Genomic DNA, 12,797 nt, shown 5'->3' with positions numbered 1-12,797 from the left:
TATCAGTCTCAAGGAATTTTTTTTAGTTCAAGATACGCACTGGAAAGTTTCCATCTCTTCCAAGTGAAGATTTCCTTTGTTTATCATATTAATATTGTGATGCTGTTGAACCATGAACAAATGGGCAGGTAATTAGTCACACACAGCATTATAAACTCACTGAACTCTGACAGGCTGCAACAGGCTAGCTTTTGGGCCTAATGAACTGGTAATTTTGGTGGGTTTTAGCTGCAAACTCAAATCCCCTTGCAGCCAAGCATGGATGACAGAGCAGACATCGAGCATTGCGCACCCAGACCCATTCAGGCTGCTACCTGCCCACCACACAGCTCTCACAAAGCTGCTTGAGCCAACAGCAATCTTTCCACAATTCCCTGGGGAGCTTCTTCACAAGACGGCACCTCATCGCTATGACAGTACACGGGACATACCCTCAGATAGGGTTTTCAAGCCAAACTCCAGTTTGGGAGATTTCAGCACAACTTGGACAAGATGCTTCCCCTGCGGCTGCATCCAGGTCAGGATCACAGCAGGTCGGTGGCACAGCTGGGAATGAACCACGGTTTCCCAGTCCCAGGACAATGTGCTACTGTCTCACTCTGCAGTCCTCAAATACTTCATGCATTCCTCCCCACACCAGGAGGCCAGCAGCCTGCAAAACAACATGAGTCACGCTACCGAAACAGGGCTGCCCATGTGCTCTGCCAACCTCTCCTGTCCGGGGGAAGAGGCTGCCTACTGCTCTGGTACTCCATCCAAGCAGACCCTTCAGATAACTAAGTTCTCATCTGCCACTTAGATGGCTGTGACACAGGTTGTCAAACAAAGAGCTTCTGGAGACGTTTCCCTGCTAGCCGTGGAAACCTGTTTGCCTAAATCTCCACCAGCCTGGTCTAGAGGTAGGAACCATCCCACCATCCTCCTGTATCTGAGCTTAGATAGGTTCCCATGAGTCAGTAGGGCTGACAGGTGGGAGAATCTCCTTCCAGAGGCACCTCTATGCCCACCTTCATTTAGCTTCTCTGTAAGGACCAGGCATGTTAGTTCACTTTAAGCTATTTAAAAATCAGTTCAGTTAAGCAATGAGCAAGTCAAACTCGCTCTTGAAGTATTCTTCAATACTTAAAACCAAGCAGCACAGGTATTGGCATTCACCAGCATCTTCAGTCTAGGGATCTGCCAACAGTCACAGCTCCTGTGAAGGGAATTGGGATAAGGTGCTGAACTCCATGCTGACCAAAGGCAGACCCCTGTGTAGTATATTAGCTTTCCTTAGCTTTCCTCCCAACCTTAAACTAGCTTCTAGTTTCACTCTAATGGTTCTCGCAAGCACTACTGTTATTAGACCAAATTTTGCTTTAAGGCTCATCTCTGGAAATGTAAGCCTTCAGAAAAGGAGCAGAAACTCATACACCACCCTTGGGGAAAAAACTAGAAACAAGTTTAAAAAAAGATCAAATAAAACATCACTAAAACTGAGTTGTTTTCCTGAGTGGAGGAAACAAAGAAATCACTGATAAGATCTAAAGTTTATTGGCACTTGCAAGGGCAAGGGAAAAGAAACTTAGGTCAAGGGCAGGACACATACACAGCAGAAATAGGGGCCATGGAGATGAACACACTTCCCCAGCCTGAAGAGCACTGGATTCAGACTGGCACTCAGATCTCTTTCCATCCCACGAGAGGGCAAAAAAAGCCCAAACTGTGTGAAGACCAAGGCAGGGCACGAGTCTGAAACAACAGAAAGCTTTAAGACTGACTTGGAAGGAACAGTGAAATTCTTCCAGCTGTAAGAGCAGGTTTGTCCCTTTCAGTGCTTCAGTGTAAGAGTTCAGCGTTTGCTCCATTATAAGCAAGAGACCATCACCACATCTGTGGCTCACCAGAAGAGCCTTAAAACCCCCAAGAGGCTGCCAGTTCTTTGGTCTACACTGCAGCCACAGAGTCAGTAAGTGACATCAGTGGCAGAATTCCTGGTTGCTGGGTTTATTCTTCCTACCCAGCTGGTCTACCAAGCCAAGAACAAAGCTGAATTTTCCTGCTAACCCTAGAGAAAATACCGAGTGGGGGTTTTTAACAGGTTAACTTCAGCCCCCTCTTTTCATTCTCCTTCCTTTCCCCTCCTCCTTTTCCAACAAACTGCTAGTTCAAGTGAAAATAATGACAGTCTCTATTGGCAAGACAGGCAGAGGGGTGAAATTCAAGAAGGCAGCTTGATGGGGAGCTGTTGGCGCCTGCTGCTAGACAGCGCTGATGAACCCTGATAAACCACAGGACACGTTAGCCTCAGCCAGCTCTGCCCTGTACAGATGCTTCTCAGCCCCCCCTCCTTCCTCCTCCGTTGGGCAGCAAGGAGGGAAGAAATTCCCCCACTTGAACAGGTTATTAGCAGAAACAAGCCCAGCAAACCCTCATTTCCTGTTTTTGAGCCTAAATTCCAGCCCATCCAGCTGTAAGGCCCAGCCAGCCAAAATGATCTTTAATTTATAGCCTAAAAAGTTGACACACGAAGCAGGAGTCTACGCATCAATCACATTAGTTGATTGAGGCCCAGCACCAAGAAGCAGAATTGGAAACGCAGGTCACCCATTTCTGTATTTCTTCATTATCTTCCTTCTCAGGCCAAATTATTTATTGGGACAGATGCACAGGAACATCCCTGAGCAGAAAGGACGCAGTCTACATAGACTGCTCCAGGTACAAACTGGTCCCCTTGGTAGCTCCACTGCAGTAATGGATCAGAAGGTTTCAGGGTGGACAGATGACCTGCATGTTTAAGGTCTCAGTAGAAGTTCGTCTGAGAAAAGGAATCAAGTACTTGGAAGATGGGAGAAGCCTTTGGCAGCAGGAGTCAGACTGTGGGAGTTGTTTCTATCACTTGAAACAGCCTGTCTAGGCTGAGCTACCAGAAGAGTCTTTACTAGCTTCTGCCAATTAACAGGTATCTTCCCTTCAGATTATCCAGAACTGAGCTAGAGGCCACAAAACTCTTGCTGCCCGCTTCAGTAGAGTAAGGCAGAGGGCCAGCTCCATTTCCATGGAGGACCAGTAACTGTGACACCATCTGTGTATCCACAGCAGCCACCATCTATGGGATCAGATGCTGCCAGTTTAGGTTCAGAAGGCTGAAAAGAAGGTTGGTGTCTCAACTAGAGATGTTGCCTCCTCACCCTTGCTTCTGAGCTGGTGTAATTTTAACTGATCTTAAACCTTCAGGAACACACCAGCACATCCAGTCAGCAAGGCAGATCCTCACCACCAGCTTGACATTTTGAGCAGACCTCCAACCTAGCTCTTCTAAGGAAGTAACACTCTTGAACATCAGTCACCACCAAGAAATCAGGACCGTGCCTTAACCAGGGATAATTTCATGCCCAGAGGGAATCCACCTTAACATCCTAGGTATGAGTCCTCAGCTTCAATGCATGACCATCAAGACATACTGGTACTGCCCAGCTCAGGCCTCTCTTCCCTCCTCTCTCCAAAACAATACAGATTTCTTGAGGATGCCCTCGCCACTCGTGCCACTCAGGAAACTCCCTGGGGCACAACTGTTTCCATGTTTCTAGTGACCTCTCCAACCTACAGTTGTTTATCTGGAGGCAGGGCCAGGAGGAGTGACTCACTTGTCTCAACAGCTGCTCACATCTGCCTGGCCTTCCTGCCAGAGGGAGGATTCCTCTGACACTGCATCCCTGCGAGCGGTGGCCGCTTCTCCACTGCACCTTTGAGCTGTGGAAAGAAGCCACGGCTGCTGTGCAGACTGCCAAGCACACCATTAAACACTATCACCTCCACGTGTATTGCAATGTCACCAGTAACTGGCCATCCCACCCATCAGCACAAGAGCCAAGTTATTCTTTGTAAAAAAGCTCTCAGAGAGCAAGAGCTACTTCTGTTCATCCTAAATTCCTCGGCAGAAGCTACTCCAGGAGCCAGCCTGCAACTGCCATCTTATCTCAGCGAGTCTCGCCAGCGAACTGCAGGATACCAGCAGTCATTCACAGAGCACTTTGAAACAGGGTCTGGGTGCCAGGGGAAAGAAGGGAATTCAACCCAGTGACTCAGGTTGTGGTGTCTGCCCAAAAGCCAATGAGAAGCAGACACCACCTGCACAGCAAACCATGTGTCATTAATAAGAACAAATCTGCTGGGACTGGAGAATTTCCTACTCCCCATAACTTTTAAGTGTCAAGCTCACACTACACAAAATACAGCTTCCTACAGCCAAGGAACCATCATCTGGTTGAAAAAAACCCAAACAAACAAATGCTGAGAAAAATAGGCCTTGTCCTCTAAAAAGGATGCTACTGATTACAGTGAGGAAAGCAAGATTTTCTAAGCCAAAATTAAAATTTCCCACTATTAAAAATGGGAAAGTTGAGAGAGACCACGCAGAGGTACACGCCAGTTCAGCCTGCCACTCCAACAAGTCCACACAGCTTACTGCAAAAGCTAGCTCATACCCCATGAGATACCGTCATCATTTAGGGCAATATTTCAACAACACTTCATAGGCTATGATATTCCTCATTGTTAGACAGGATAAGATGCTCCCAGTAAACACCCCTCTGTTGACCTTAGCTGCATGCATGAAAAGTTTATTTGACTTAGCAGGCTCGTTACCCACATTCATGAAAGACGCCAGGTCTAAGCAACATGATGGCATCAACCATGGCATGTGGTAAAGCACTCCAGCCACACCACAAGCTTGCAGTTTGGTCTCAAAACACTGGACATCCTTGGTCTTACCTGAGATTCCTCAGTCCGCCTAGCATGAGGAGTTTCCATGGATCCATTGATGTCCAGGGTGTCCTTCTGCTTGTATTTCCTCATGATCAAGCTATCCACAACCCAGAACATAATGGCCTTGGGAAGAAAGAAGTTACATTAATGCATTGCAGAGACCAAAGTCATTCAATCACAGCTATTTCTTCTCCTTTTCTTTTCCCTAGATATCCAGCCTTGATCAACCTAATTTAATATCCAAATGAACCCTGCATTAAGTGTGTCCATGAGGGTTGGATGAGTCAAATTACTGAGGTCCCTCCTCATATAGATCTTACTGATTCCATAGCTGTTGAAGACCCAGAGGGGAGGAAAAAAAAAAAAAAAAAAAAGACAACTACGATAGGCCAAGTGTTATCAAAACACTGGAACAGGCTGCCCAGGGAAGTGGTTGAATCACCATCCCTGGAAGTATTTAAAAGATGGGTAGACATGGTGGTTAGGGATATGGTTTAGTGGTGGTTTTGTCAGTGCTAGGTTTACGGTTGGATTCAATGATCTGAAAGATCCCTTCCAACCTAGACAATTCTATGATTCTAAGTTTCCACCAAGAAATAACCATTGAACCAAGCTCCACACAACGTTCATCTGCTCTGTTTGCACCAGTCCCTGGTCAGTTCTTTGAGAACCAGGGTTTGCTTTCAAACAAGGAAGCACAACTGGTAGCAGAGGCAGATAACACCAACTTTGCCATTGCTGCATCCACTGCAGTGCTCATGGTATGAGTTGAAAAGAGTTCAACTCACTTCTTGTCCAGGGGCATCTGAACAGCAACACTCTGTTCTCACTTCCCATCTTAGCAGGAACTGAGCATCAGGTCAAGGATCAGGGGCACCAGGAAAAAAGCTGAGCTTTCAAGAGGTTTTGCTAAACTACTTTTGAGGAGAACAACAGTTTTGGGTAACCTGAACACCTTGCCCTGCTCTAATGCAATTCGAAGTCTAGCCAAATGGCTAGATTGACAAGTTGCCAAAGGTCACCACTGACAAACCATCCTGTAGGAACTTAAAGGGCTTTGGGGCATCCCCATGCCTGTAACTTGCTGCTGAGACACAGCCCTTAGCTAACAAGGTCCAGATTTCTTCGAAGACCTAAAGAGTCAGCCACCCAGCAGCTTGGACAAGGGAGTGGGTATTACAACCACGTCAGGGTAGTAGCGACAGATTTGTGTATTTGTGGCAACAAATATATTTGTTTCCACTCCCCTCCACCCTGTCCCAACCACTCCAATTACTCAAGGCTGCCCCAAGCCAGATTCTGTACATGCTCCCTATTGAGAGGGGACCATGATTTCCAAACCACACCACCCAGTGCTTCCAGAGGCATTACTTACATTGACTATAAAAGGCACAACAAACATGACCAGGACGAGCTCCAGCTGGGGGCTTGGGATGTAACCCAGGAGGATCTGCTGAAGCTGCAGAGGAGAAAGCATTTAGAAGCATTATTTGAACAGCTCTGTTGTGAGACCTCTGCTGCAAACTCGTTGCCTTCTTACATCAGCAGTCTCCTATAGCTAGGGCTCTGCAGCCTTTGCATTAGCCCAGCTCCTAGCAAGATTACACGGGCTATTCCTTTAGCCCAGCTGCCAAACATATGATTTTGTATGGAGCAAGAAAGAAGCACTGCTAGTCTTTCAATGTAACTACAGACCAAAACAACTGGTGGGACTGTTCTTGTCTCCTTGGAGCCTAGCTGCAAAATAAGGACACCAGCCGTGCGCAATAAGCCTGGAGAGGAATCCAGCAGCATCTCTGGATCTAGCAGTGTGTGCTGTGCAACATGTTCGTGTCCAAGTCTGAGGACAGCAGGCTGCTGGGTTTGAAGGACAAGCCCTGAACAGGAACAGATAAGTGCTCTCAGATTGCTGTAAATAACTCTTCAGTCAAGTCACATTAGCCTGCGCGGCACTCTGTAAATGCACTCAAAATGGGAGTTACCCATTGACTCCCAGAATTGGGTTTTATACACATCACACCTACCCACCACCAGGTATGTGGCTACAAGTGCCACAGGTAATTATTTTTAGTTTTTGAAAGAGAAACTCGTGATAAACACAGCTACCATCGCATGAAGTACCATACAGAAGGGGAGGGGAAGGACAACATACTACTTGGATAGTTCTTTCCAAATTAATCTCCAAGAGCCCCCCTAGTTTAGGTGTGGGATCGCAAAACACCAGCAGGAACTGACTTGACAGGGTAATGTAAAAATCCTCTGGCAGAACTGAGGTAGCTCAGCTGCCAGCCCAGCCCATTTCAACCTTCCAGGGATGGAAAAGAAAATTAAAGCAGCATCTTATTCCACTAGCTTTTGACTAGCAAGAGAACGTACCAAAAGCCAAACTGTCATGAAAGTCATGTTTCCCCAAGCTTAAGCAATAGCTAATTATTACAGAGAGATGTCAACAAGTCATGAGGATTAAAAACCTATAATGACGGCGACGACTAATACGGCGAAGCTGACAAGAAACAAGCCACAACAGCTGCGGCTAGAAAAATACAGCTCAGGAGCTTACCTTTGTCCAACCAGGGATAAACAAGACAAGGCTAATCACAGTCTTCTCAAAAGCCATTATCAGCAAGTAGAGGATACACTGGCCAATCCAGGCAGCGGCTTGTGGAGGGTCACCTGGGAAAACAGCACATTAAATCTGAGACAGAGGCCAGGAGGAGACAGCCTTGCAGAGGAGTCGCCTCCTGCTTGATACCTGAGCTGGTGAGAGGGACAGAGAAGTGCTTCCATATTGCAAGCTTTGCAGCGAGACAAATACTCAATACTAAACTTAAAGTTAGTGGAGAGATTTTCTATCTTTATTTGTAGGAGCACACGCTTGGGGTAGAAAGGTTTGGTGTCCCTGCTACAAGTCACTACTCCATTGAAGATCCAAACATAACCCAGATTTAGGCTCAAATCTTTCTAGTTTGGACAAACAAGCAAAAAAGTAAATCTGACTTGTATTAGAGAAAATTTAGCAGACAGTTGCAGCTCCTTTTGCATCTTTGCAAACTGGTGCAGAGAAACAAGCGCAGAAAGGGAAAAGTGCCCCCACTTCCATTTGTGCAGACTCCCTGTATCAAGGCAGCTATTCGGCTTTCATACTGCAGTGGTGCTTTTGAATTAAACTTGTCTGTAAGCAAGAGAGCTCTCCCTCATGAGACACAACATGCACCACTACCGCCACTTATATTCTAGAAGCTGGTTCCCTTCTTCTGCTCCTTTTAGGGCTGATTCCAAAATGGAGATGATGGAGATGACAATCAACCAGACCTCTGGTTAATCTGAAGGGCAAGCAAGTAACAAATTTCAGACATGACTCAAAAAGCCCTACTTACCTAGCAGATGCTAACACACTATATGTATTTATCTTTCTCCTTTCTGGCTCTCCATTCCACCAACCTGCCTCTGAAGTTCACCAAGAGGAGAAAACCACCACCAAAACCCATCTTGCCTTGCATCTCCTCCCCCATTGCCTGTCCTTCTTAGATCAAGGGCTTTACTGGAGCAAAAGTCCTACAAGTGACCTACAAGGCAGGCAGTCACCTTCTGTAAATGGGAGACACACAGCTCTGGCTCTGCCTGAAGACCTGGAACTCCTGATGTTTATCCAGCCACCCCAGCGCTTGCAGACACTCCTGGGCTCTCAAAGGCCACAGCCCAGTAGCATCACAAGCGCTTAATGGAAAAGTCATTCCTGGTAACTATAAGGGAACAGGATCAACTTTTACGAAACTTGGTTTGGATAACAAATATCCACTTGGGGAAAGGATACACAGCCTTTGAGATGCATGTTTTCCCTCTCCTTCAGACACCGGTGGACGTTGCCAGTATCCACCCCACAGTGTTGAGCTACTTTGAGCTGGATGGATACAGGGATTTGAGAGGTGGAAGCCCTGCTTGTACAAGAGGGTAGGTATCTCATCTCCTCAAAGTACAGACCACTAATATCCTTTATATAGGGAAATCTTGAAAGCTCAGAAATCTCAGCATCCTACTCAGATGGTTCCTTACAAGCATGTGTTGCTTTGGGGCATCAGTCACCTGGTTTGCCCCTTCTCTGGTACCTTTTTGCCAAGATACCATAGGTTTCATTTCTCTTCACCAACCAACCTAGAAAAGCGTGCAGAGATGTGTTCCCCTGACTTTTCCCCCACCCTTCCAGCAGATAGGAGTCTCATAGAAGTAGCTCACAAAATCCTGGAGCAGAACGTCAGAATCCAGAACAGCAGATCGATAATCCCTTCTGAATTAAAGCTAATCCCAATAGTAATCCTCAAGACAAGATACTACCGGACTGACCCTCCTCTATACAAGGACCAGTTACTACCCTACACTTTTCTCTATTAAAAAAAATAAAATAAATCAGTCAGTAAAGACATCACCTGCAATTTGTTCCCTACCGAGCCTTACCCACCCAGTTGCCAGCAATAGCACTGAAGTTTCTAGTCACCATTTTCAATACGAGAAGCATCGATTTTCCACCCTAAACAGAATTAATTTTTTTGCTGATGAAGTGAACAGCTGGTTATGTGATACTTGCTATCTGAGCAAGAGACGGGGGCTCCATCGCCCCATGTTTTAGAGCGATTCACTCAAAAAGAATCAATGCTAATTAAATATGCATGTTTCCAATGGGGTACTCACCAAGTAATAAGTAAAAGCATATTTTTACTGTTAACAACGATAATGGTACCATATCCATTACATGTGCTTGCTCCAGCCCTCCATAGGCACCCTGCCAGCTGGTTATCATCTTCCCAAGCTCGTCAGAATATCTCAGGTCTGCAAAACTGAGCTACAGTATCTGTCTCAGGAAAGCTGCAGCATTTCCTCTTACCACTCGAATATAGAGATAAGCCCTGGCAAACACTCGTTCCCCGTGTAATCGGGCCAGAATTCGCAATTGCATCTGTGCAAGAGAACCCAACCCACTGCGAGATGCCGATGCACGACAGGCAGCGGACTGGGAGCTCTGCCCCGGCTTTTCTCAGCACGATACTGTTGAGACGTGGCAGGGGAAAACGACACCAGCAGTTTGCAAAAGCACGTTTATCCAAACCACTCCGCAAACCTCCAGCCACAGAGACTAGCAGCACATACCAGGATTTAATAAGAGCTGGTAGCCAACCAAGGCCAGCTCTAAGGGGATCTGCTTTCCAGCAAGGGCAAAACAGGTTCACGTGTTTATTTGTCCTTATTCTGTCATTTGTTAGCAACGTCCCAAAACATTTGCCCTGTTGCAAAGCTTCAGTTAAGAAGTAGAGGCATCCAGCTAGTGTCTCCATGCCTCAGAGCGATCACCTTGCATCCCAGCTTTTTAATTGCTCAAGCCATGATTGAAAAGGAAACAAAGGAGGGAAGAGGGAAGGACCGGGAGGCCAAGGGTGCAGAGAGGCTGCTGAGCCGCGAGGCCAGCAAGCAGAGCATGCCAGGCCAGCAGGCAACCGCACGGAGGGAGAGAAGGAAGGAAGAGGGAGCCAGGAAGGTTACGTGTGAGTGCAAGCAGCAGAGCCCGCAGAGGATCTCAGAAAGCACATCTCCGCTCCTTGGCAGGCAACAGCTTAATGGGTGGTCTGCAGAAGAGACGGGAGCGGTGTTATAGGCTGCTGGCAATTAAAGGCCAGTGTCAGAGAGGCTTTGATCCTCCTGAGGCATGGACAGCCTCTCCCGATAGACGCAGATGCACAGTTGTCTCTGGCACAGCAGAGCTTTTTGCCCCACACCCCAAGACCAACCGATCCTCCTACAAACCCCCGGGTTACCATCACCCATCAGAGCTCCGAGTACAAACAAAACAGGAAAAACAAACACATCCATCGTGTCCTTCCTGCATTTGAACTCTTTCCCTTCTGCTCTGTGTTGTCAGCTGTGCTCCATCCCCTGTGGGGAGAGGGGGCTAATGGCCACAGCACCCTTTGCAAGTCAGCTCTTCTGCAGGAGCAGGCACGATGGCACTTGCCCAATACTTCCCTCTGCTGTCTCAGCTTGCCCAAGAAGCAACAGCAAGTTTGAGATCTCTCCCAAATACCTGCTCCCTCACACCCTTTTGGGGAAAGGTCACTACCATTCATCATGACAAACAGCTGTGGTTCTTAGTTTTGTATACTGTGCACTTGGCAGCCCTACCCCTCAACAAGCCAGCTTTACAGACAGGTTTTGGCTAACCAGCCTGACACACAGACCCTAAAGAAGAAAACCTGCTTCTTAACCCATCCTAGGCACGGACTTGCCTGTGTCTCCAAGGTTAATAGCTCCTCACCCCAAAGTTTTCCCTTTCACTTAGCAAGAAAGTCAAACTGCTCATGAGTTTTGACAACTTTTGGAAACGGAAAACCTTTTCTACCTTGACTAGCGAACAGTTTTTGCTGTGCAAGATCCCATTTAGGGAACACCACTTCTCCGGGACTAGAGTTCTGCCCCAGTTAGGCCACCCTCACTGGCTAGAGTATACACAGTACGGCAAGCCTATGCTACCGAGCGGGACAGACCTGCACTGCTTACTACCCACCACATCCCACCTTGTCAAGGGTGCCTCCATCAGGGCACGGAGCTTCAAATATTCATATTTCTCACTCTGGTCTTTTCTGCATCACCTACAGAAGATGCTGTGAATCTTCTCCACAGTTTGGGGACATCAACACTTGCACGTCCAGGGTAGACAGTGGAAGGATATGGAGACCCACAGACCTACACAGAGGCCAGATTTGGCCATCTGTTCTATCACCTTAAGCAGCTCAAAACTGCTACTCTTTTGCAACCCCTTCCTCCTCCTTTCCCATTCTGAACTTTGCTTTCCAATTATGGGATGAGATGTTTCTGTACAGGAATCCATCCTAGAGTACACAATTAGACAGGACTTCATTTCCACCCCCTGACAGGAAGATCAGAGGGCGTCTTTACAGCTACTTTTTACTGCATCTTGGTCTCCCAAGCACAAGAGGCCACTCAGTAACAAAATAACTCTGGACAAAGATGAAAACGAAACAGCAGCATGGCCCACAGTGCTACAAGGATGACTTCAGCTATAGACAGTGGCTCATTTCCTCTTCACAAAGGAGCTCAGCTGGCTTCTCCTTACTTCAGCAGGTTTGAAGTCACCCAAGGACCATGGATCCACCTCAGAATGGCCACCATCCAAGTCTAACTCACTACTAATTCAGCCAACTCCAACTAATGCCAGTAACACACAAGTCAGCACCTGTTGGCATCTCATCAGGGAAGAGGGAGCCTTTAGCGTAATCACTGGACAAGCCCATAAGATGGATTGGCCACATCATCTCCTCCTTTAAAGGCTAGATGGTATTTAAAGGTCCCTTCCCCAAACTATTCTGTGACGCTATGATTCCACAGTTAGGAAGTGAAGCTGGAAAACTTGAGCTGATCCCAGCTAATCACACACCTCATTTAGGCGCTGGCTTCCTACAGCGAGATGGTCACAGGCATCCTCAGATGCCACTTAATATCTTTAATGGATCAAGTGCTGTCCAGAGGTGCCCTGATCCATGGATGAGAGAGGATTCTTCTTACATGAAGTGTTTCCAATACATAAATCTAGGTGAGTACCTACAAGCCTGTTTCTGCCACACAATATTGCCAGGCAGCAAAAACCGATCTGCTACCTGGAGGGCTTAAAAAAAAAAAAAGTTCTCCTCTTCTGTGTATTCAAAGTTTCCCTTTCCTTGTAGAAGAGTGGGGAACGGGTCCAAAGGATCTTTGCAGCCTCCACATGACACCTGTTAGGAGATTATGTGTATCCTGCTCTCTTTGAACACTTCCAGTTTCTTGTCCCCAGTCCTAGCTGGAAGGTAACCCAGGACATCTCAGCCCTACGCAATGACTCTACCACCAGCCCCTCCTTTTAACTTAGTGAACACCCTTTGCTCAAGTCTTCTTGTAGCCACCTCCCACCCTTATAGAAATAAATATCCTCCTTCACCCCAAAGAACGCACACATTGCGTTTAGACTGTTCTCCTCCAGCAGCATTGCTGGTGCTCCCCACCCCACCACC

General features: G+C 47.0%; 1 protein-coding gene across 2 annotated transcripts in view; it reads right to left on the bottom strand.

The window, feature by feature from the left end:
* LOC141738083 (store-operated calcium entry regulator STIMATE-like) overlaps positions 1 to 12,797 on the bottom strand; it is a 37,606-nt gene that overhangs the window by 2,507 nt on the left and 22,302 nt on the right. For both annotated transcript variants that reach the window (XR_012585294.1, XM_074573222.1), the window contains exons 5-7: positions 7,307 to 7,419; positions 6,122 to 6,205; positions 4,753 to 4,869 (exon numbers count right to left, since the gene is read on the bottom strand). Coding sequence is in view for 1 of the 2 variants with exons in the window: in XM_074573222.1 (XP_074429323.1) it covers positions 4,753 to 4,869; positions 6,122 to 6,205; positions 7,307 to 7,419 (314 nt within the window). In the remaining variant the exon portion in view is untranslated. The remainder of the gene's footprint in view (positions 1 to 4,752; positions 4,870 to 6,121; positions 6,206 to 7,306; positions 7,420 to 12,797) is intronic.

This window comes from Larus michahellis, chromosome 1, assembly GCF_964199755.1.
Source record: "Larus michahellis chromosome 1, bLarMic1.1, whole genome shotgun sequence".
Taxonomy (NCBI): Eukaryota; Metazoa; Chordata; class Aves; order Charadriiformes; family Laridae; genus Larus; species Larus michahellis.
This window is presented reverse-complemented; position numbering and strand designations above follow the sequence as displayed.